General features: G+C 36.8%; 1 protein-coding gene across 2 annotated transcripts in view; it reads left to right on the top strand.

Annotated features, from left to right (window-relative positions):
- Window positions 1–8,056: 8,056 nt before the first annotated feature.
- Window positions 8,057–26,660, top strand: part of il16 (interleukin 16) — a 34,988-nt gene continuing 16,384 nt past the window's right edge. For both annotated transcript variants that reach the window (XM_079865300.1, XM_079865299.1), the window contains exons 1-11: window positions 8,057–8,371; window positions 14,678–15,072; window positions 17,198–17,310; window positions 18,397–18,529; window positions 19,913–20,023; window positions 20,983–21,085; window positions 21,450–21,598; window positions 22,750–22,860; window positions 22,944–23,058; window positions 23,199–23,272; window positions 23,840–24,059. In XM_079865300.1, the coding sequence (XP_079721426.1) occupies window positions 8,359–8,371; window positions 14,678–15,072; window positions 17,198–17,310; window positions 18,397–18,529; window positions 19,913–20,023; window positions 20,983–21,085; window positions 21,450–21,598; window positions 22,750–22,860; window positions 22,944–23,058; window positions 23,199–23,272; window positions 23,840–24,059 (1,537 nt within the window). In that variant the 5' untranslated portion in view covers window positions 8,057–8,358. The remainder of the gene's footprint in view (window positions 8,372–14,677; window positions 15,073–17,197; window positions 17,311–18,396; window positions 18,530–19,912; window positions 20,024–20,982; window positions 21,086–21,449; window positions 21,599–22,749; window positions 22,861–22,943; window positions 23,059–23,198; window positions 23,273–23,839; window positions 24,060–26,660) is intronic.

Here is a 26,660-nt window from a genome sequence, read left to right as displayed (position 1 = left end):
AATGAAGGAAGCATGAAGTGCTCTGAAAATGTCCTGGTAGACGGCTGCGTTGAGTGGACAGCACAGTGGACCAACACCAGCCGATGACATGGCTCCCCAAACCAACACAGACTGTGGAAACTTCACACTGGACTTCAAGCATCTTGGATTGTGTGCCTCTCCATTCTTCCTCCAGACTCTGGGACCTTGGTTTCCAAATGAGATGCAAAATTTGCTCTCATCAGAAAAGAGGACTTTGGTCCACTGTGCTTTATTAAATCCAGAGTCAACGCAGCCGTCTACCAGGACATTTTCACAGCACTTCATGCTTCCTTCATTTTCCAGCAGGATTTGCACCGGCCCACACTGCCAAAAGAACCAAAACCTGGTTCAATGACCATGGTATCACTGTGTAATTACTGTGTGATTTCATGTAATATTCTAAATATTTGAAATCCTGTTTTCGTGGGTTTTATGAGCTGGAAGCCCAAATTATGTACAAATAAACAACTAAATAGTTGAAATCGTTTAAGTTGTGGGCCCTGAATCTATAATCTATGGAAGTTTAATGTTTTGAATGGAATTATGGAAATAAATAACTTTTCCATGATATTCACAAGATATGCTTCTTATAAAGCCACTCCTTGGTTATCCTGGCTGTGTGCTTCGGGTCATTGTCATGTTGGAAGACCCAGCCTCGACCCCTCTTCAATGCTCTAACTGAGGGAAGGAGGTTGTTCCCCAAAATCTCGCAATACATGGCCCCGGTCATCCTCTCCTTAATACAGTGCAGTCGCCCTGTCCCCCAAAGCATGATGCTACCACCCCCATGCTTCACAGTATGTTCTTGGGATGGTACTCATCATTCTTCTTCCTCCAAACACGTTTAGTGGAATTATGACCAAAAAGTTCTATTTTGGTCTCATCTGACCACATGACTTTCTCCCATGACTCCTCTGGATCATCCAAATGGCCATTGGCAAACTTAAGACCGGCCTTGACATGTGCTGGTTTAAGCAGGGGAACCTTCCGTGCCATGCATGATTTCAAACCATGACGTCTTAGTGTATTACCAACCAGGGGCGGAGTGGGACCAAAAAATCTACCGGGAAATTTCGTAGACCGCCGGCCCTCGGTGGTAAAAAACAACAACAACAAAAAAACAACAACACAACGTTTGCTAAAAAATATAGTGTTGAATGAGAGAATATTAAATAGATTTTTTTTGTTCCTCTATAGTTTTTTCACAACTTTCTAAAAGAGTAAAAAAATTGCGAGAGATGGATAACGGCAGTCAGAAGAACTCAGAAGAGAGAAATATGTCAATTTGTCATCACTCCCACAGACGCAGCATTAGAAACCCTCACAGCAGCATTAACTCGTTTTTTGTAATTGTATTAAATGTAATATAATATAAAATAGTGTTATAAATGTAAATACATTTTTTTTTTTTTTTTTAAATATTAAAAAACTTTCCAGGATTTATGCGGATGATGACCGTTAAAACGTGTCATCATCACCCTGTTGAAAAGGGTCCATGGCATTTTCACGGTGACAGGACACCTTGCTCGTTGAACAAGCGCAACATTCAGCATTCAATCAAATATTCTAAAAGATGTAGGTTATTATTAGCCTACTAATAAGGTTATTTCAACATAATATTTCGTTATGTCGACATTTATGTGCGTGCAACAAGCAAGATGTGCATTTGTAAATCCGGTAACGCGTGCATTGATTTTTAGTAATAAATTAGTGTTTTCTGACAGTGTCGGGTGTCGGCTGCAAAGATGAAGTTGACGATCGCCATATTCGTAGTGAACGCGCCTATAGAGAGAAATGCATGATTACGTAATCAGAGAGTAGCCTTTTTCTTTTCGTTTTGAATTATTTCGTTTAAATATATTTCAAGCTTTGTGTATTTGATGTGTTTCTCATGTCTGTGTGAGGCATTCACTGAGTTTCGTTAATTTAGTTCGGATGAGATGCGCTCAGTTAACGTGCAATGCAATTGACCGCGCGGGCGCCTCAATGATTAGGCTATATTGTCTGTTTGTTATATTTGCTTATTATTAAATCCAGGAAATTGGTTGATAAAAAAATGATTAAAATTAAGATACAATTTATACAAAACGAAATTCACTTTAATGAAAGGTTTTCTACAAAACAAAACTTAATGAAATGGTCAAAATCATGTCTGTCTGACCCACCCACTCCAAGTCTCTCGATATATAGCGCATCATATCTTACTTGTGCTGTTCACTTTTCATAAATAAACATAAATGGAAAATAAATGCCATTATAATATTTTAACAAATATGAAACCAAACGCGCTTATTTAATGGCTACAACAGTAGGCCTACAGACTCTCTATTTGTGCAAATTGCTGCACATTCATTTAATTCTGAATTTTGCACAAGTTGAAAGGCGTTTGTTCAAATCAAGTTCACGGATAATTGTGCGTGCATTTATTAATCATTATGATACTAAAATCATAAAAATGCTATGTACTAAAAATCAGATGAGCCCAGAATATGAACGCAACGTTTAATTACACGTTTCCTCCCATAGAAAACCATTAGGCCTATAAGAAAGCTTAATGTAGCTTAATGCAGATTAGAATGCCCCCTTATTATGTCGAAATAACGACTTATTATGTCGAAATAACGAGATATTATGTTGAAATAACGTCTTAATATCTCGAAATAACAAGATAAGTTTTCTTTTCTTTTTGCTTCAAAATGCGGTTCAGGGCTTCCATAGAGCCTACAGCCTGAATATAATTGCTTCCAGAAATTATTTTTGGGGGTGCTTTGGTCTTTCTTGGGGGTGCTGAAGCACCTGCTAGCCCCTCCCTCCCGCCCATGCTCAGCTCCACCTTTCAGCTTTCTTTTTTGCCTTTCCATCATTTAACTCACTCTCACGGACGTTAGACTTCCAAGACGTGACGAGGAAAAAGAGGTGTTCGGCGGCTTTTTACATCAAAGGCCGACCCGATTTTGGGAGGGGCCGCTCACTGATCCCCCTATGTTTTTGAAAATCCTATAGACATGGTTGGACCTGCCGAACGGTTTGAGCACTTTTATATACTGTGTTGAGCAGAGAGGCTGCACAGTTTGACCAGCGAGAAGCGGCCACACATCAGGCCGCCAGACGGTGTTGCTAAAATAACTCGCAATGTATAACTATTATCAGACCGGCCCTCGCGGCCTCAAAACACTACCGGCCCACCGGGAAAAGTCCCGACTCTCCCGATTGCCACTCCGCCCCTGTTACCAACAGTAACCTTGGAAACGGTGGTCCCAGCTCTTTTCAGGTCATTGACCAGCTCCTCCCGTGTAGTTCTGGGCTGATTTCTCACCTTTCTTAGGATCATTGAGACCCCACGAGGTGAGATCTTGCATGGAGCCCCAGTCCGAGGGAGATTGACAGTCATGTTTAGCTTCTTCCATTTTCTAATGATTGCTCCAACAGTGGACCTTTTTTCACCAAGCTGCTTGGCAATTTCGTAGTTGGATTCTTACTGATTGTATGGGGTGGACAGGTGTCTTTATGCAGCTAACGACCTCAAACAGGTGCATCTAATTTAGGATAATAAATGAAGTGGAGGTGGACATTTTAAAGGCAGACTAACAGGTCTTTGAGGGTCAGAATTCTAGCTGATAGACAGGTGTTCAAATACTTATTTGCAGCTGTATCATACAAATAAATAGTTAAAAAATCATATATTGTGATTTCTGGATTTTTTTTTTAGATTATGTCTCTCACAGTGGACATGCACCTACGATGACAATTTCAGACCCCTCCATGATTTCCAAGTGGGAGAACTTGCAAAATAGCAGGGTGTTCAAATACTTATTTTCCTCACTGTATATATATATATATATATATATATATATATATATATATATATATATATATATATATATATATATATGAGTTTAGCATGCACTGCTTAAAATCACCCTGAAATCAAAATTAGTATTTTTTTATGGAATATCGCAGTAGCCTACTTATAAATGATTTATCCGTGCACATCATTATTATTATTTTTATTCTTATGCCCTTGTAATCTTTAATCAAAATAACTTCCCCTCCATCTTGCAGTGACATCGCTTCTCTTCTCTGATGATGTGTTTACTGGCGTGAGGGCGGGACAATCTGTCACTCACATGAGATCCACCAATAGCAAACCACAACCATCCAATCAATTCCCAATGGACAAAATCAAGTCCTGCCTTACATATTTTCTTGTTCCAGAAGCCATTTCACTTGGATATATGTCACAATATTGAAGAAAAGACCATCGCAACTTCCATTGCCCACTAGTTTTAAATACAGGTATGAAAAAGGATGCATTGCATAACCAGGGATCAAGGCTTAGCTTGTTAGCATGACCCGGATGTCCCATGGTAATACCATTTTTCTGCTGCTCAAGTGATTATTCACATGGCATTTTGAGTGCAGGTGATTGGCTAAAAAAAACCTATATGGTCCCATGAGCAAAGATCTCACATTAGGCTTTGAGAAGGTCCTGTGCCAGTTAAGCAAGTGAGAATGCTAACAATCAGCTTTCTCCAAGTGTGCATACTGTGCACAGTGTACTAAAGAAAGAGTATTACAGTTGTGTGTTATTCTGAACATAGCAAGCGTGTCTTTCTAAGTGAAACTGAATGTGAAGTATTACAGTTGATGATCACCAGGTGGCAGAAACTAACTGTGAAACCTGTAGACGTGATCTACAAAAGATATGCAGATAATGCTGCTGTCTACCAGTAGAGGGCGTCACTGACCATCAAGGTGAACCTGATTTCACAACATGTTCCTGGATCAACATCTTTGGGATAACTTATGGGTAGGGTTAGGTTTAGGGATAGGGTTAGGACAACATTTTTGGACAAGAATTGTTCCATCAACAAAATATGTTGATCCAGAAGCATGTCTTGGCAAAATCAACCATCAATCAACAAATGAGATAATGGCGTGAACCACAGTAAATATCTACAAACCACTGTAATGATAGAAGGACTCTTAAATGGGACACTAAAATTGTGGTGTTTTTTTATTTATTTGTTTTTCCTTTCACTATTATAATTAATTATTTTAGTAGTTGTAGTAGTAATAGTAGCAGTAGTATAGCCTTAGAATTATTACTACGACTAGACTGAATTGGAAAATAACAATAATAATAAAAAAAAATAAAAAAACACAACAACATTTAAGCTTCAAATCAATGGGACCCTTGTGAATGTCACATGATATTGCTTGGTGTGACAAAGTTTTTATTTTATTTAAATCGTTGTTGTTTTTTTTTTTTTTTTTTTTTTAGACAGTTTATATCATACATTATTCATCTCAGTTAAACATATACTCCATAACTTCACATATCCAGAGACAAGCTGATATGAAGTTTATCAGCCAGAAAAACTACTATTTTAACATATTAACATATAGTGTTTTACTTGTGTCTATTTGTGGAGTCCTCCCAGAACTGTGTATTTGCACAGGGATTCCTGTTTATCCAGTCAGAAATACACTGCTCTGCACACAGACTCTCTATTCAGGCAAGGTGTGTGTGTGTGTGTGTGTGTATGTGTGTGTGTGTGTGTGTGTGTGTGTGTGTGTGTGTGTGTGTGTGTGTACACGTGCACTGAGAGACCTTCTGTGCTATAGGACTGAGGTTAATTAAGGTAAATTACCCTAGCACTTCATTTAACACAAACCCAGTATGTCCAGCAAAGCTGCATCTACTAACATAAACACACTCAGACAGAGAACTCCTTCATATCTACAAACTCCCCATACTCCAGATCTGGACACTGAAAGGCTATAAAAGTGAAACCCAGATGATGGTTACAAACTCACACTGTTGCTTAAACCAGCAACTAAACTGAAGGTACATGCATGAAAATTATTTAGTAAATTTGACATTCCTGAAACACAATGCTTGCAAACCAGCAAAGGAATGGTGTTATAAGTGTTGAAGGCTTTGGTTTGTGGCATTCTGTTCTGTCAACTGCGCACAAGAATCAAAACAGTTATGCAGTGTAAAAATAGATATAAAATGTTATAATATGAGACAAAACCAATCACAATTCAGTATGCAAATAAATGTAAGAAACAAACATTACAATGTCATTGCTGTCAGTTCACTTACAGATTTCCACTTAGAACAATTATTTTTAAAAAATATACAAAAATTGTAATATGCATATGGTTGAAAACTAATTAAATGGAGACTTCTCACCTCAGAATTTGTCTCCTGATAAAAAGTCTTCCGTAATCTCAAAGTCTCGGTTAATCTTTATTTTAAGGTGTCCTTGTTACTTTGTAATTAAGTACTGAGTAATATTATTTTGTTCTCACTATAGGGTTAGGGTAATGATTAGGGTTTGCTTTAGGGTTAGTTGCTTGTAATTATGTACAATTTACAGTTATTACTGTAGTAAGTAATAGCATTTGTAACAAATACACTGTAAAATAAAGTGTTACTGAAATCTCAATGATGCCCCAAACTGTTCTTAAATTTGCAAATACACTAAAGTCTGCAATCAAATGTATTTATTTATAAAAACATTCCAAAATAATCAAACATATTCTTCCAAGAGCAAATGTCCTGAGTTGAATTAATTTTACTTTGTCAATTAACGATAGATTAATATGTATTTATTTCTAAGTCTCCTATAGGGAATTTTAGGAAATCATATGAGACAAACCTGATACTTAAATGAAACATGACAGAGAACTCCATTAGGATTCCTGAGCTATTAAAGAGCAACCTCAGGGCAATAAGATATTCCTCTGGGTGATGCTCTCATAATAACTGCAGCAGTGATCATATTTATAGCATTACTGTAAGCTGCCACCGCAGTCTCACTCTTCTTACAGACGCAATGAATTCATGATCAGTTTTGCATCTTTTAGCCTGCCAATAAGCTTTGATGTCATGAACTTTGACAAAAATTACATTAACACATATACACTGTATAGTATACCATTTAAAAATCTGGTGTCAGTGAGACTTTTTAATGTTTTTTAAAAGAAGCCTCTTATGCTCACCAAGGCTGCATTTATTCAATCAAAAATGTAATATTATATTATTATATTATTACAATTTAAAAACACTGTTTTCTATTTGAATATGTTTTAACACATAATTTATTCCTGTGAATTCAGTGTCCATTAGAAATCATTCTAATAGGCTGATTTGCCAAAACATTTCAAGAAACTGAAAACAGTTGTGCTCTTGCTGTTTTTGTGGAAACCGTGATAGTGATACAGTTTTATTTCAGGGTTCTTTGATAAACAGAAAGTTCAAAAGAACAGCATTTTTTAAAAATATATAAGCACTCGCATCGCTTCATAAAACTGAGGTTAAACCACTGGAGTCACGTGGATTACTTTAATAATGTCTTTACTACCTTTCCAGGGCTTGAAAGTGGTACAGTAGTTGCGTAGACTGTCAATGGGGGGACATAAAGCTCTCAGATTTCATTCAAAATGTTATATCCTTAGTAAGAAGGAATGAAAGGCATTCGTAAATATGGAATTCTTTAATGAACAATAGAAGTAGCAAAATAGAACAGCGCAGATAGCAGCTGGTGCAACGCTTCAGACTACCTCTACCGCCACCTACTGGCCAATATGCACAGAAGAACACAACACAAAAGATCTTAATTTGTGTTCTGAAGATGAAAGAACGTCTTACAGGTTTGAAAATGACATGAGGGTGAGTAATTAATGCAGAATCTTTTCATTTTTGGGTGAACTTTCCCTTTAAGGCGTTTTTGTCCAATTACACCATATGTAAGAAAGCAGCATGAACATCTTCAAAACCTCTCCTTTTGTGTCCCAAGGAAGAAAGAAAGTCATGCGGGTTTATTAAAATGACACCAGTAAATGTTAACAGAAATGGATCTTTTTACTTCATCCAAATATGAACCCACATATGAACTAATTATGATAATGCATTGATTCAGAAAGGCAGAAAAGAAAGGCTTGCGCATTGACTAGGTGTAGGGTCACTTTCAGATGGAGAAAGTCTCTCTCTCTCTCTCTCTCTCTCACTTTCCAAACTGTCAGACAGGAAGAGGGTTGTGATTTGGTGGCCGGTTGTATGAGACGCCACTTGTGTTCAGCTGGCCGCTGGAAAGGGAGGGTAGGCGGCAGTTACAAATGCTCCTCTTAACTCACTGACAGCCTCTGGCACTACTCGAAGTGAGAGAGAGCGAGGAGAGAGAGAGACATTTCTGAGTATAGAGGGGGAACTTGTTCAGCGGTGGACTTTTATCATGCTGAACTGACCAGCGTCTTCCCCTCTGGAATACTCTACAAAACGACGAGACTCGCAACACACTGATCACTTCACTGCAAGAAGCCAAAATGCTCAGCTTTGGTGAGTGTTTGTTTGATCCCTCTTCAATGGAAACTTACATGCGACGTTTAGCCACACCTGATTCAGAGCTCAGAAACAGATGTTAGGACAGTGTGACTGGCATCAAACAAACACATGCAGAAAAAAATTGCATTGCATGCAAGGACAGAGCCACAAAACTGTGGCGAATCCCAGAGCTTGTGCGTTTAATACTTTCCTGAACCCCAGACGCTAATGTTTGTCTTAATTAGATCGGATGGAGACAGATCCATCAACGGGCTCCCAGCTAAACCATGCAATCTGCCCAATGCATCAGTGGAAGTATAACATGCACTGATTCATATTGCAGTTCTGAGACTAACCTACAATTTATTACCATTACAAAACAGTTGAATGTTGTGTCGCAGGATAATTGAATGCAGGGTTTGCTTGGACGGCTTTTAGTCATTGCATAATATAGAAATGGTTTGATTAGAAAAGGCTCTGCTTGCTAGAATTTGACAAATGCTTTTGATTAAAGGGGGAACTGTTTACATGTTCATAAACAGTGACAGAGGTGTTTAAGGGAGAGGGGTAATAAACCAGAGAAACAAAAACTGAAAATGAATCGATGGAAATCTGCAATTAGTTAAACTATATTCAGTTAGTTTGCAAATAGCAATAATTAGGCACCCTAGCAACCAATGAGCATTGCCCTAGCAACCACACAGCAACACATTTTAACATTTTAACATTGTAGCAGCAAGTTTTGCATCGGCAAAAGCAGCTCAATTTCCTTCTTGTGTCTCATTTTGGATTAAACATACTTCATCAAAGAGATAACAGTCGCATTATGATTCGTGCATTATTCTGTTCTAGTTCTTTTTGATGAAAGTCCGTCTGATCATCAGGGAGGACAGGAACAAACACATCTTCAAAAAGTCTTCATGGTCATTTATTTATTTAAATGCTATTTCTGTCAAATCGTCATTTACACAGTCACGAACCAGTGTTTCTTTTGGTCTATTTTTCTCTTAGAAAGTTTTCAAACTAAACAGTATGACGGTTCTGCACCATTACATCAATGTTTGAGTCAACATTTCAAGTGGGAAACAATTTTATACTGCGCCACTGAAATAACTGCAAATTATATTCTGCACACAGTTGGAAAATATCATTGTAAATGACAAAAATAGAGTGAATATGCCATTCAACCATTTTACCTACATTTTACAGTTTAGCTTTTTAATAACAGTGTTTTAGCACAACATTAGGTTAGTTACACACCGCAAACACACTTATTCTAGGAGATAAATCAAACAGCATAGCTCGAAACTAATCAAACACAACTTTTTAAAAACATAATTATTCCAAAGGATCAATTTGTACTAGGCTTAAAATGTTGGCAAAAGTTTAAAAAGAGTCCCAGGCATCTAAAACAAAGTGCTAGACTATCAGCCAGAGAGCTGATCCCAGTGATTGCAAAAGATGTTGGCAGATATGCTACTTTTGCTCCAGTCTAAAGCAGGCAAACACAAGGCTTACACAGGCCAGATGTCTATTAAGAGAAGCAGAATTAACTTGTGCAGGACCTCACAAACATACTGCCTTGCATTATACTGCATATATACACAAGTGACTTATTTGAAATGTTCAACAAAGGCAGCCAGCAGCCCAACTCACAACTGATTTCAATATAGTTGGTGTTAGCATGCTTCTAAGCAATGACTCAGAAGTGCAATAACAATAAGAAAACATAAGCAAAACACGTAGCACACACAAATATTAGGTAAGATTTCAAATCATACTGTTACATAACTATTTTTATTTCATAATTTTTTTCTCTCACTCACATCATTGGCCATCTTGAATGATTTTTTTCCACTGAGTTCGTTGCAACATTGCCTTCTCCACAATAGATACATGCTAATAGAGCACAGCAGTGATGACGTACAGTATGTTTGTTTGCCAACCTGCAAGTTACCATCACCCTACTCTCAGCCTCAGACGTCACACGTTGGCTGAACGTCTGATGCTTATGGCACACAAAATCGGAAATACTTCAGGAGTTTCAAAGTCTTCATCTGATTGGTTGAATTCTACAGGACTTCCGGGAGACGTGTGTTTCGCGTTAATGGTCTGCCTGGAAACAAAGACGCGGTGATGCCAAACCCCCTCATGGAAGAAGAACGCCGTCATATTTACAACTGTGACAATGAGCTCTTATCAGGATCAACTAAACGCTGCATGTAATGTTCCCTGCATAAACTCCTTAAAATACGTCCAAGAGTTTTACACACCAGTCTGTTATTGTAGGGACATTCGTTACATTTACACGCCCCTAAACATGACGTGGAACAAAACGAACTGTGATTGGTTGCGTAACTGTTGTATGTCGGTCAGACGGCATCTAGGTATTCCTTGGCCGTCCAGACCATGCCGTCAGTCTGAAGGTCTGGTCACGCGAGACTACATCAGCATGGTTCCCTTGACAAAAACCTAAAGGATTTTCCCTTTACCTTTTGGATTATTGCAGAAAATACGTTTTGTGACCAACAAATGTTTATAATTTTAACACATTTTGTTAATCATGATCATCTTAATGAACAGAGCTTTTATTAATTTCAAAACCTATAAATACATTTGTCAGAAGTAAAAAGCTCAATTTAGTCTGCAAATGAACGACAGCATAATTAAGCTTCCAAATCTTTCGGTCTTTATTTTAAAAACATTTTCCCTGAAAGTTGAAGTTGTAATAGGTTGCAAGAGCTTGATTATAAACACAGTGGGCCTGTCAAAACACCCACATTTGAGGTTTTCGCACCTGACCACTTGTCTAAATACATGATGTATTTCTGGAGTTTGGCCAAAGTGTTCAAGTGAAGACTGCAAGTTTTTTTTACGATTTTTGTTTACTCAATGGGACACTGAGGGATTGTGGTGCTTAATTTTCAAACGTTTAACTAAATACATATAATCTCTGGAGTCTCTATACCCATACAATGTGCAACACTTTACGACCAAATTATATGTAACATGTAATTAATTGAACTTATACTGGAAAGTTTTCCTAGACATGACACACAATCGGGGCACGTAAGTTCCTGGACGTAATGAATGAGGGGATACGCTCAGAAACTGCTCCAAAGCGGTATTAAAGTTAGTATGGATTAGTGTGCGTTAATGTGCTTTGCCATTTTTCAGACCAGGGGCGGTCACTTACTTCCTGTCATGAGCACATGCTCTCAAGTGGCCAAGACTGCAAGTTTGGACAGGTCCAATGAGGCTGTGAAAGCGGATTAGTGAGTAGATGAGTTTACCTGTTCGTGTGATGACACTTAATGTCCTCAACAACCTCTTTAGTCCCATTTAGCCACTTGTTAGAAACTTCCTTCAAGACAAGTAAAAGCTTTTAAAAATCACAAGGGGGTATTACTTATGTGATTTATGTAGAATAATATCTAGAACTGTTAACAACAGAGCTTATTTCAGGCATTTAACCAAAAACCCATAAAAGCTATTAACTTGGGACGTTGGAACTGATAGTGCCAAAATGCTAACATGTTTCCAGATTTTTGCCTACAAAAATACATCATCCATGCAGCACTCTATCCTGCCATACCTCCACACATAGGCCTAGTATCACTATACTGATACCAAAAGCGAACTTTAGCTTCTGTTACACCTCCATGTCATACTGACACGAAAGGCATTGATGTATTTGGATCATAAAGCGAGATCTTGATCATTTTGCTGGTTAAATTTTGGGTTATTTTTAAAGTATACTGATTACACATTTAATCAGCTGATTTTAAACTGGAAAAATGTTTTGTTTAAATTTGTATTTTTTGAGCACCTAACCCAAGCCCTACACTTAACGTAACTGTAGGCTAGGCTACTGTATTTTTTAACAGTAACTGTAGGCTACTTCAATCTGCATGTTACTGTACGTGTTCGGAGTTCTATATTGAGAAATGTTTAGGTTCAGGTGCTCAAAAATATCTACATAATAGCCTAACAATGTAACTAAGTTATAAGACGATAAAATTCAAACGACTTTGGCGGCAGGATATTTATAAGGTATGCCTATTTACTTCTCTGTATATTTACGCTAAAGGTTAGTTCTCACTCCGTACAATGCAATGTATTTCAGTCTGCGTCGGTAAAAATACACTTTTCTTCGCGACGCGACAGTGTAGTGAGAACGGGTTGTGAAAAATCATTCCGCCTACCTGAACATCCTTCAATAGTTTACATCAGGAGCACGACCATGCCTTTAAATGCTGTCTTTGTGTAGGCTGCTCACTAGGGGTTGGAACAGAAAGCCTCACTGTTCATTGCGTCAGGATCCATGCTCCTAACAAGCCTGGACAAGGGTCTCTCCGTAGACTAATTACCCTATCAAACTTCAGCAGCACCACAACATTAGAAAACTTTCTGGACGCTGGAGCCATTTGTTAGTATTTGAAGTTGGGAATATACTGTGCCAGAGAAAACAATGGAGCTGCTGGGTAATGTAGTGTTTAAAGGCCAAGAGTGGGAGCTACTGTCATAAAGTTTCATTTGTGGAGGTCATAATGTTTCTAGACTTCAAAGGAAGGAAATATTTTAATTCTCACATGAGCAATCTGAGTAAGACTGAGGGTAATGTCTTTCCATATAAGTGATTCATGCAAAAGTGATAGGGATTAAATGTCAAATAAATTTGTGATGGGTGAAGGAGAGAATGTGCATGACAATTTATTAGTCTCACTATATGGTTGAAGGGATAGTTCACCCAAAAATGAAAATTTACTCACCCTCATTTCGTTACAACCCATACACAATAGGCCAAAATTTGCTGTGGAATACAGACTAAATTTTAAAGAATCTTCACAATCTTCGCTCGTTTCCATAAAACACTGGTTGGAGCTCTGCAAAGGAGACAATAAAATTCCATAAAAGTGAAGTCTGATAGATTTGTGAGAGAAACAGACCAAATTTTCCTTGAAGTCCTTGACAAGTAAGATAGCTATACAGTGGATATTGTAATGTAAAATAATAGCAGAACAACTTAAACCTGAACTCCAGCTATATCAAAACTGATTTTTAAAACAGTAAAATGGTACAATATTTTAGCAAACATAAAGTGTGTCTGTAAAGATATTCTATCTCAGTGGCACGATGGCACTGTATAAGGCCATACAGCTCGATTGTTAAAGCAGTGAATTTTATATCTATAACATTAAAATGAAATTTTTTTACATAATCTATCTTTACTGCCCCTCTCATTTCAAAACACCATCTGTGATGTAAATAAAAACAAGAGCAATATTAGCAAACAACTTCTGGCTCCAATGCAAGAAGTTTACTGACTGGTTTACTGAAGGTCCCAGACCACAAGCTTTCATGCAGACAATAGGCAAAGAGAAATGACAAAGAGAAATTTTAATATCTGAGAGGTCATGAAACTTTGCAAACGCAATCTTCTCTCTGTGGTACAGTAATGCTCACTATCACCACCAGGTGACTATGACATCATTCTCACCAAGCGCTTTACCCAGAAAGTACATTGCGATTTAGACGCTAGCAGTCACAGTATATTCCCACATGTCAGCGTGAATATGAGCTCATCTCACATGACTCCTAATGTATGTGCAGGGGGTCATTTATAATGCATGGCAGATCCCGTCATGCCTGTAAGGAAAGATAACAACAGAAACCATTGGGTTTAGACCCCTCACTTTTACTGATGATAATAATGCTTATATTTGTATAGTGAGATTTGCATAAACGGATCAAATGCAGATATTACTGAGGGAAGACAGTTACCCTTCAATTTTTCAGTCAACTGCTGCCTTGATCAATATAATGGCTATATATTTATTATTTTGTATCTTATATTTATTAATTCCATAGCACCTTCCATATATATATTTTTTTATTGTATATATATTATTTCCTGGTCATTACTTGTTTTGTTTACAATGCTTTGGCGATATTGTACGTAAACATTAATTGAAATTGAATTGATTTGCGTAATCAGATTGTATTTTATAATTGATGATTGATAAACTTGACAGCTTCACATTTAAATGATGTAATGAAATCAAAATGTCCAAAATGAACTATCCCTTTAAATCTGTGCAATCCATTTCATTTCCTTCATTTTGAAGGCGTACAGTACAAATTCCCTCTCACAGTCATGGGGCAATACTTTCTCTTTTTTCCCCCCTCCCGTCATGGAGCAGAGAAGAAAAGCGCTCTTATCTGCGCCTGTAGCTCTCTATGATTTCTGAGAACACTTAGAGCACAGGAGGATGGCAGAACGGACTCCTAACTGAATTTTCTAATTGCTCTCGTCTGCAGAGCGGCCCCCTCCATTAGCAGTGATGCATCCTGGGAGAGAACCTCCCTCTGTGGCCATCCTGCCTCTGAGAAACACCCACCACCAGCAACTGCACCACAGGAGGAGAACCAAGAGGATGGAGAGGGGGAAACCGGGACTGCGCTCCAAGAAACTGGCCATCCTGTCACGGTCGCTCATCATCTGTAGCTCCAGCACCAATGAGGACGCCTCCAGCCCAGAAGAGAGGTACTGTGAGCCCTGGGACGCTGGACTGGAGGAGAAATACCACAGGGACCCGCTGGAAGGGCCAATGGGAAGTTCGGAAAAGTGCATCACGAGGAGCATCAGTGTCCAGGCGTCTCAGAGGGGACAAGAGGGCCCCAAAAGGACTATGAGGAGGTCCTTCTCCATCAAGGTATGTATTACCGATGACATCACAGCAGCTGGGCTTTCCTATTGGTTACATCAGATGACATGTGAACGAAATGATTTTCACAGGTAGAATAGACCTTAATCAGGGTAGCGCCATATTTAACTTTTGACAGGAATGAAAACAAGGCTGTGATGGACAGAAGTACAGTGCGGTTAGTGGATTGTACTGTTGTTGTTAGTACGTTTATACGATGCTTGCCATTGTAAAGAAAGTCTTTACATAGCCTCGTTTTCATCCGCGTTAAATTCAATATGACGCCTAACCTGACTAAGGTCTATTAACTTTTGTCACATTTAGAAAGAACTTAAATCATTTAAGTTTCTATCACTCTTTTTCTAAACTTAAATCATTTAAGTTCCTACCGCTCTTTTTATCAATCAAACTAACGATTGTCCAGAAACTTTAGAAAGAGCTTTTCAAACAATTTGTCTGCATAATGCACAGCTTTCCTGTCATGTTTAATTTATTCTGCCGTATACGAAATATAAGTGGTAAAATATATATATATTTTTTTTACTCAGTTTTGTATTATTTTGTATTGAGGGAAAGATATGCGTTCACCGGGCGGTCACTAAAGTGTTAACACTGTTATTTTTGCCGTTTATTAATGTGAAGCTGCTTTGAGACAATCTGCAGTCATTGTATACAGAAATGTGACTTGACAAAAACAAAATAGGTATTAATGGGTTAAGAAAATGACTATGGACAAAAATGCATCACTGCAGAAAGCATGTACTCTTTTATAAGCCTGTCACTTATAGACCTATTAGAGACGGTCTCATTATGATGATATCTGAGAATGTCAGAGTATTTCTTAAAAGTTTTCCAATGTTAATTCTGGCTTGCCTGGGATCACAGGGATCTCTCCTGGAAATGAATCATTATCACATGGCTGGTGTGATGGGAGATTCTGTGGTTCTGCCCAACTCATTACTCCTGCACAAAAGAGAGCTTGTTGTGATACAGAGAGACACAGAACGCAGAGCTCATACAGCTCACTTAGGACATTCTTGTGAAGTCTTAAAGCATAACATACTGATAAATCACTCTGTGACCTTTGCACAACATATAAAAAGTGTTGTAACAACATTTACTTTGTAATGGCACTGCTGGGACTTTATGAATAAGAGATGGATATGTTCACAAGGGATTGCTATAGCCAGACGTTTGACTTGTGGCTCAAATGCTAATGTACTTTGTAACTTATGCTGACCAAGAACGGCCAACTTAGACAAGAAAAAAAACATCGTCAGTTTTGGCAATAGATCAATCTGAAATAGATGATGCCACAATAATAATACTGCAGGAAATAAATATCATTCATAGTATGGTGTATCACCTTCTGCGAGTAAGTTGTACACAAATTGTAGCACTTTACAATAAGGTTCCATTAGTTAACATGAACTAACAATGAAAAATAAAGCATTTATTAATCTTAGTTAATGTTAATTTCAACATTTACTAATACATTATTCAAATCTAAAGTTGTATCTGTATATTATTTAATGGACCTGAGCTAATATGATCTAACAATGAACAGTTGTAATTTTAATAGCAAACGTGTATTGTGCATTGTTAGCTAAAGGGACCCTATTGTAAAGTGTTACCCATGAAATGTATGATGATACTCAGTTGTGAAACATTGTGTCCCACAATGCAATATTCTTCACACTAAAAATGAAAGGTCAAGTCAACCATAATGTATTGTTTCATAACTGATCACCTGAGTATTTCATGCAAACAGAACATTCGGTGCACAGCAGTAGTAATAGGGTAGAATGGTATTCCAACCTGAATGAATCTACTGCTGAAAAGACGGCCTTTTTGGAAAGTTTGTTCAAATTAAAATTACAAGCACTTGACAATTTAGGTTTCCTGAGCCTAACACTCATCTAGTTAATTGTGAAACATTGAAGCTCTTTATAGAGGGGCCCTGTAAAGGTCACTGATGTGGTTCATGGTCTAATAAAGCACAGCTATTATGGTCACATTTACTTCAGCTGTCAAACCGTGGATTTCTTTTTTTTTTTTTGGTTGTTAAAAGACTTTTTATATGAAGAAATAGTAGTGCCCTTGTCTGACTGTTCTGATGGTTCCTCTGGAACAGGAAAGCAGTTTCTGGAGAATGTGTGTCGCCACACGCGAGGAGGGTCTACAAGTGGGTGATAACAAACTTCAGTCCAGTGACAATGGTGCTACTGTTGGTCAGGATTTACACAGGTAATAATCAGCTCATTTCAACTGTTTTATGTTGTTCTAACACAGGCCTCAACAATAAGGATCTTTCTGCTGGTCAAAATGGGCCAGTATTTCAGAGTTTCACTGACCCTGAGACAAAAATGACACATTTTGCAATTTTTAGTAACATGTTTTTAAGATTTACATTCAGATGCAATAATAATTATATAAAAATTCAATACTAATTATTTCAGATGCAATAATAAAGATTTAATTTATTTAATTGTATATTAGGACTTATTTACAAGCAATATTTACAACAGATATAATTAATATTTATTATTAAAATGTACACTAAAAGTTAAAAGTTCATTTAATGAAACCCCATATATATTTATACACATATTTATAAATAAAGTGTAAAATTAAATAAACATAATTAATTCATTAATATGTATTATTCAAATTGTAATTAAATAATAAGGATTTATTATTATATAATAATTATATTATTTTATTATTTAAAAAAAATTATAATAAAAATATAAAAAAGGGTCACAGTCCATGTGTCAATCTTACTATTAAAGTATTGAAATTACTTAATGAAACCATTAAATAACATAAGCATAATTCATTAAAATAATATTTATTATTAGAAATTGTAATTTAAATGTTATTAATTCAATAAAAACAATAATAATTATTATTATTTTATTAAATTATTTAAATTATTAAATGGAATCATTAAATCAGTTAAGCATAATTCATTAGAATAATATTTATTATTAAAATTGTAATTAAAATGAATGGATTTTTTTATTAATTCAATAATAATAATAATAATAATAATAATAATTAGTAGTATTGTAAAAATATTTTAAAAAACTAGCCCCAATCCATGTGTAATTACCTCTTACAAATAATAAAAATCATCATTATTATTATTAATAGCATATTCAAAAACAGTCCATTAGTCCATCCTTATTGCTGGGCCCTCTAATCTATTGGCATATTCCCATGAAAAATACATGCATGTAAACATACACCACACACACACGCAACTCTATGCACATTACAGTGTAAATGCAAGTGCCCTAATGCACATATTTTCTTGTTTGTTGTCTCTAGGGACACTTATGTCTACTTTGGAGACAGGCTTGCCCCATTTAACGGACAGGTTATAAACGATCAAAGAAAACAGGAGCCTGATCCAGAGAGAAAGCCTGTGCTGAAGACTGTGTGTAGAACCACCAGTACTGAAGTAAGACTTTATTTGTCCATTAGAAACATCACAACATTCCTCTGATCTGATTAGAGGCCAGTTCTGTGGGTTGGGATAGATGAATGTCTATTCTAAGCTTTCTGAAAATGTCAGACGACCAGCCGAGATCCCAAATAACTCCACTCCTACAAACTCTGCTATGCTTCTGACAGCGGGCGGACATTGCTATGCAAAAATCAGGAGCTCATTCCTCTGAACAAAACATCTATTGTTCTTGTTTGATTTTTCAAGCCAACAAAATGAGCATGCTGTTTAGTTGAGGATGGTTTCAATTAGCCATTTACAGAAATACTTAAATTAATCTGTGAACTTCAAAAATTCAGAAATACGGAAACCGTCTGCCTTGGAAAAACAAAGGAACTCTTTTGAATTAGGCAGTCTGAAACATTTTTTTTTTTTTTAAATCTGTAAAATGAACCATTTTGCTTTGAAATTCTGAGATTTAGGTTATGCTTACTCAAAACAAGATAAACATTTCAAAAAGAAAATATAACGAATGTCAACTATTTTTATGACATTTTCAGTAATTGATGAAAATGTGAATGCAAAACTCGCCGCCATGATGCTAGAGTGTTGTGGGTGGTTGAAAACCGTATGTTTGATGTCTTGACCACTGCATTTCCAAAAGCTATTTGATTTGAGGTATAATTTAAATCTGTAGCACAACTGTTGTGAGATAAGTTACAAGCTAAGTTTAATACTTAGGGATATGAGTTTGTACAAATCACTGAGGTTATCGAAAGTCCACTTTAGACATTCTAGTAACCAAGTTACTTTGCAACTGCATGTCAACTAACTCTCATGTGTTAGGGTTAGTAGAATAAGTTGAAATGTACTTGCAAAGTTACTTATAGAATGTCTGTTGGGGAGCATCAAAATAAAGTGTTAGCAGATATTAAGCAGACAGTCTACTAATACTCTAGTGATATACTAATGAGAGTTACTTCTAGTTAGTAAAATGACAAAGCTCTACTAACTAGAAAGTTACTTACTAGAAACTACAAAGCTACTTATAGTTAGTAAAATGTCTAAAGTGGACCATTGAAATAAAGTGTTACCATCACATACCCTATAAGTACTATAGTAATAGTGATGCTTAACTTAGCAAACACCACATAACCAGCTAAGCATACTTGGTTCTTCTACCTCTCTGTGAGCAGGTCTGAAATGCACAGGTCAAATGTGATTATATAGACCTTAACCAACAGAATTCATTCAGGACACTGAGCAGATCCCAGATGCAGCAGAAACTAATTTGATTCATGACGTGAAAAGAGACACAGAATCGTACAGGGCTTTCGGTATGATCCATTCAGATTTTGAGGAGAATTGTTCCATGTTTTTCTGTTGTTTGTACTGCAGGGTTTCTCTCCATGTGAAAGCAGAGCTCTGTTCACTAATGTCAATGAATCAGACCAGTTTGGCTACAGTTTCGGAGAAAAGGAGGCAATGGGAAACAACAATAACTTGAAGGTGGGAAGCAAACCCTGTTTTTCCCTTCAGATGGAAAATCTTCAAATTTAGAGTGTTTTGTGATGCCTCTTCAGCTACATTAGGGTTATATATCTTGTGTTTTGTGTGGTATGACCAAATGGATATATTATGGATGCCAGTTTCTGCCTTACAGTGAAAAAATACATTTATTTCTTATAAAAATATATATATATAACATAAATAAGAAATAGTCATATTGTAATATTTAATGTCATAAGACATACAGTTGCAGTTGTGGTAGCAAAGTCGCATTTATGAGGAATAAAGTCGCATTTATGAAAAATAAATATGCAAGTGTGAGATATAAAGACAAACAATAAATAAAGTCACAATTATTTATATATAGTTACACTATCGTTCAAAAATTTGGGGTCAGTACGTTTTTTTTTTCTTCTAACTGTTCATTGTTAGTTCATGTTATCTCAGATCCATTAAATAATGTTAAAAGAAACAGCTTTTGATTTTACAAGTGTATTAGTATATGTTGAAATTAACATTACCTAAAATTAATAAATGCTTTAGAAGTGTTTTTCATTGTTAGTTCATGTAAACGAATGTAGTTAACTAAGGTTAACAAATGAAAACGTGTTACCAACACTTTTATTCAGTATTCATCAAGGATGCATTAAATCAGCATATTAGAATGATTTCTGAAGGGTCATGTGACACTGAAGACTGATGATGAAAATTCAGCTTTGCCATCACAGGAGTGAATTTCATTTGAAAAGATATTAAAATAAAAAACAGTCATTTTATATTGTAATAATATTCAAAAAAAAAAATTTTTAAACTTTAAAATGTCAAAACATTAAAATGTCTTACTGGCCCAAAACTTTTTAACGGTGGTGTAAACCAGCCCACAGCACCAGCCCTGTTTCAAAGTGATTTGTAGAATACTATATTTTTCTAGCATACTACCACTATGTGCATGTGTGCAGATGCCAATTATTAAGGTGTCAGACGATGACAGCAAGAACTGTGATGATGAGGATCAGAGCTGCCAAGAGACATCCTGCAAAAGATCTCGCTCCAACTCCACCAGTGAGACAAACCTGCATGAACACAAGACATTTCGCACAACGCAAGAGTCATAACACTAGTCCAAATAATGTCTTCATATTTATTTTTATAGTATAATTTGATCGTGCTAATCCCAGTTGGAGCTCTGACTACACACATGCAACACTGCACTGCAGAAGAACGGCCCTTTTTCATTATATAACCTAATAAACTCTTGAGAACATCCAACAGAAGATGTTTTGAGCTCCTGAATGTAAACATATGATGTCCTACTCTTGCTTCCCAACACTGATCCATGCACATACTTTTTACGTTGTCTAACTGTGTCCATTATCCAACACCGAGAGGATGTCTTATGTAACTTCACGTGTCCACGTGCTTTTAGGCGTTCACCCGTACTGGATCGGAGACTTGGATACCATCATTATGAAGACGCCAGAGCTGTTCCCGTGTCACGCCCACGCCACCACAGGATTTTACGGCAACAGGAAGTCTCTCTCTCAACAGCTGGAATTTCCTCATAGCATTCCACAGGTGAGGGAGGTTGACCGGATCATGCAATCCGCTGAAAGGCCAGTTTACACCAAGGACGATAACATAAAAAGTCATAATGTAATGAGTTATGACATAAAAAGTCATAATTGTGACATTCATGCCCGGTTTCACAGACAAGGCTTAAGTCTAGTCCCCGACTAAAATGCATGTTTGAGCTGTTTTAACTGAAAGCAACTTGCACTGATTTACCTTAAAATATGTCAGTAATGTTTTTTTCCTCAGGCATGTTTATAAAAGCTACTTAAATGTCCTAATTTAACTAAGGCCTAATCCTGGATTAATCTAAGCCCTGTCTGTGAAACCAGGCCTGAAAGCCATCATTTTTCATTATGACAGTATGCCATAAATTACTTAATATGTAATAATTTAGACTTTTCATCTGATAAATATGACTTAGCGTGTAATATTGGAAAATTGTGTGTATAAATTTGAATTATAATACATTTTTATTATAAAATTAAAAGTTTAAATATAAAATGTAAATTAAAATGTTTTTAAACTGTGTAACTGATATAACAGATATAGCAAACTCTTGACATTTTTACAATTGCAGCAAATACATTGAATAATGCTAATCATTTAAAGTTTTTGTTAAGTTATAAGCTAATTTTTTTTGCAATCTGGTGACTTTAAGGCAAAAAAAAAAAGAAAAGAAAAAATGACAATGATTTTAAATATGGCAAAGTGCCTGGTTATACTGGATAATGGTTAGTGAATAACGTGTTTACGTAAAACACTTACAAAAGTAGCGCAGCTGTTGAGTTTTATGTTCAGGAATTGTTTTGCCTGAACAGTTCTGAATGAAACTACAGCAGTGAATGGTCAATTTCCTTTCAACTGTTGCACTTTATTTGATAAGGCCATCATTATACTGGTAATCAAATAAATGGCTGTTGCAGTAAGTGCTCAAAGCATCACTACAAAGTGCTTTCCCGCTCCACATCAGCAAAGTGGCTATTTTTAATGAACGTCATGGGAATGCCACATGCAACACAAATACAGTATGAACACATCTGCTCTGTGAAGCAGAATTTCATGAAATGAAAACATCTCATATGGTCCTTTTTGGCCCTGAACGTAGACCTTTGACATGTTTACCACATTATTTGTGCTCTCCTTGGTCTCTGCAGGCTGTGGTTAGACCATCTCGCTCTCTAAGCTCAGCACACTTGGTCCCCTCCTGCAGTAGCGTACAGGCGTTCATCATCTCCAACATCGTGCTCATGAAGGGTCATGGCAAGGTAACCAAACACAAGTCAGATATGCAACAAATAGTATGATGCATTGAGTTCTCACCATATAAACCGCTCTCGTGGTATTCCAGGGTCTGGGATTCAGTATAGTAGGAGGCAGAGACAGCATGTACGGCCCAATGGGGATATACGTGAAGACCATCTTCCCTGGAGGTGCAGCGGCCGCTGATGGAAGACTACAGGAAGGTGGACTCATTAGTAAAATATCATACTGTAATTGGTAATCTATCCAGACACTTGCCTCAAAATGTAGCTTTCCCATCAACACTCACAGCTGCATTACCCAGAAGTGGCTAGAAAACTATATTAGTGTTTCTGGATTACAGGAGACGAGATACTGGAATTGAATGGTGAATCTCTGCACGGCTTGACACATGAAGATGCCTTACACAAGTTTAAAGTGAGTAGCCTCACCTGGATGCCTTCATTTGTCATTTGACTGATGTGGTTGATGACTGGTGGCTGATTTAATAGTAACTATGAAAGTAAACTATGAAAGTAAGTAATAGAAAATGAAAGTAAAATGCCATAGTAAAAACTGTATATATATATATATTTTTTTTTTTTGTATATATATACACATATATAAGTACACACTTATATATACATGTTTTCATGAGTACAAAGAAAAACAACCAAAATGCAATCATTATAATAGCAACCATAGCTAACATTTCTTTCTATAAATTTAACATAAAAAGTAGTATAATATAATTTTTAACCTCATCATAGAAACAGTAGCTAACATATAACATATATGTAATATAATACTGATATGAATACTATAATATATGTAATACTTAGGAAATTAATACATACAAATTGCTAAATTGCTTTATTTTATTCAATATTTAGTTTTTTATTCAACTAAAAAACTATTACCTGATTAATCCACCTAGACAATATGTCGATCTATCAATAATCCATCATGATTCACCAGCAATAAACTTCTTTTCTCTTTCTGAAGCAAGTGAAGAAGGGTTTGTTAACGCTGGTGGTGAGGACCAGTCTGCGGGTGGGCGCCTTGCTGGGCAGCAACGGACAGGTGTCTCAGTTGTGCAGATCCAGATCGCTGAGCTCCAGCACCGGTATAAGTCGAGTCAGTGCTGATTTGGGAGACTATAACTGCCTCAATAACTCTGCAAAACCCCAGGACAGAGTCATGATGGGGATCACGTTGCAGAAGGGTTAGTATCCAAATCTCATTGTTCAAAGAAGTTTTATTCGTCACATAGGCTACACACTGGTACAATTGCAGTGAATTGTTTTGTCTATCAGCACGAGCTATGAAATATAAAATTAGCTCTAATTAGTTTCGCATTCAAAATATATGACTACAGGAGAGTTATATTTTTCTAATATATTTTTAAGCTTGAGTTCAGTCCCTATTTGTAATTGCACAACAATGCTAGTGAATTCTTCAGCATTGCTTGTCTTGCATTTCACAGAAGAAAGAAAAACACAGATTCAAATGACATGAGTCTTTCAAAGTGAGTGAATGTTGACAGAAATGTCATTTTTGAGCTAGTGGACTGCATTTCTACTTTACACATATCTGACTGGCTTACAAACCGCATTGCAGTCGTTGCTTAGACTGAGTTAATGCACTATTCTGAGCTCCGGCCAGCTGTTGCTGAAGTTTCATGTCACACATCAATCATATGCTTTCATTCTGAGCCCTGAACATAAACGTCTCCAGAGCTAAAGTCTGCCTCATTTGTGTAGCTGCATAACACCATAAATTAAAATCCCTGAGTTACTAATGTTAGGGAATTTACAGTTAAAGACCCAAGGACCAGATATGATTCATTAAGACCAGGAGTTAGAAGTGCAGTCAATTTAAGACAAGAGTCAGAATTATAATAAATTAAAGAATTCAATTTTTACTGAAGATAGTTTGCAGTTTCATCAAGCAGAAGTCAGTTTCAAGACTCACAAGGAGTTTGTAGGCCACCCCTCTACATTTACAAAGATCACAGCAGTTATACCCTTCACCAAGGTCTAAGCTACGTCATTACTTCAGGTTGAATGATTCTGATTGGCTAAGAAATAGATAAACATAAGTAAATTTCCACACATGGACTGATAGGCAGTAGCACATCTCCAAAGTCTGTACGGCCGTCACCAGGACCCTGAGTTAGGGACCCTGTGTCTGTCTGAGGTCACGAGACTCTGTGCCTAGGCGCCAACATGTTTATGAAAACAAGCCAGTCCATCTCCAATAATGCCATTTGTTCCTTAACCTGTAACCAAGAATACTAACACACACACAGACACACAGCTTCTTCAAGGTTGGATTTGGTCGGGCTCTAACAATAAATAGGAGACTCTTCCCAAAACATCAAGATAATGCGTTCTTTCTCTCAGTGAGAGGACTTTAATATAGAACAGTAAAGTAAATGCTTTAACGAAAAAATGGTCACTTAAAGGAGACATATCATGCTTTTAAATCGTTCCTTTTTACATATAAATCATACATTTGTAGTCTATATAAAGCGGAACTGCAATGCTTGGGTCTGAATTCCTCATTATTATAGCTCCACAGGCCCCTTTTCTACCCCTTTTCTGGTGTGCGTCTGAGAGCAACTCGTTTTGGTGCGGTCTCTTTAAATACAATTGAGACACTTCATACCCCGCCCCCTCTCCAGGATGCAGAGGTGACACTCGGTTCAACTCCACCCCGTTTGGGCATTTTTGTAGTTTGATAGCAGAGATACGATTATCTAGCGGCACAGAAACTTTTTATTCACACGTTATTAACAAAATGTCAACAACGGAAGACTTGTCCAGCCAGCCTTACATGTTCGAGCCAGAGTCGGAGCCGGAGCGAGATGAAAATGAAGACGACGAACCTGCAGAACAACGTCTTCATATGGACGTATCGCAATGGTGTGTTACTGTATTTACACATGAAACTTTGGTCTTCCGACCTTTTACCACCGTGTCGATTTATTTTGATTAATATGTGCGAGGGAGAGAGAGCAAGACAGCGTCTAGTTTGGAGATGGTGAAGTCTTGTTTACACTTTCGCCTGGCTCCGAAGAGAGAGAGAGTGTGTGCGCGCGACCGGGTCTCTCTCTCTCTGCTCGTTCTTTCAGTTAAACATGTCCTGCGCGGCAGTTCATCTACATTAGACGGTGTAATGAAGCGTGTGGGTTACTACATCCAACAACCGAACATTTTAACTTACCCTCTCGTAAGTTCTGCATCTTTGAGCTTGGACTACAAAATTGCAGCGAGAAATAAAAATGGCGGATTGCTCGAAGTGTTGGGCTGGAAGTCAATGTCCTTATTTGGCAGTTCCGCTGCAAATACTGTGACGTAATAGTTCACAAAACGTCATAGATAACAGAAAAATCGGAACAGGTTGAAAAATAAGGCCAAAACAGAATATAAAGATATCAACGAAGCACCTGAAGAGAATAATTTCAACTCTTCTGTACTTCTAAACACTCCAAATATACAACAAAATGCATTTAAGGGCTAAAAGGGCTTTAAGGGGAGTCAGTAACACTTTACAATAAGGTTCATTAGTTAACAGTAGTTAAATACCTTAGTTAACATGAACTAAGAATGAACAATACTTCAGCATTTATTAATATTGGTTAATATTAATTTCAACATTTACTAATACGTCATTGAAATCAAAGGTTGTATTTGTTAACATTAGTTAATGCTCTGTGGACTAACATGAACAAACAATGAACAGCTGTATTTTTATTAACTAACATTAACAAAGATGAATAAATACTGTAACAAATATATTGCTCATTAGTTCATGTTAGTTA

Source organism: Squalius cephalus (genome assembly GCF_949319135.1).
Source record: "Squalius cephalus genome assembly, chromosome: 3".
Taxonomy (NCBI): domain Eukaryota; kingdom Metazoa; phylum Chordata; class Actinopteri; order Cypriniformes; family Leuciscidae; genus Squalius; species Squalius cephalus.
The sequence above is the reverse complement of the archived record's forward strand: the minus strand, read 5'-3'. Positions and strand labels throughout refer to the sequence as shown.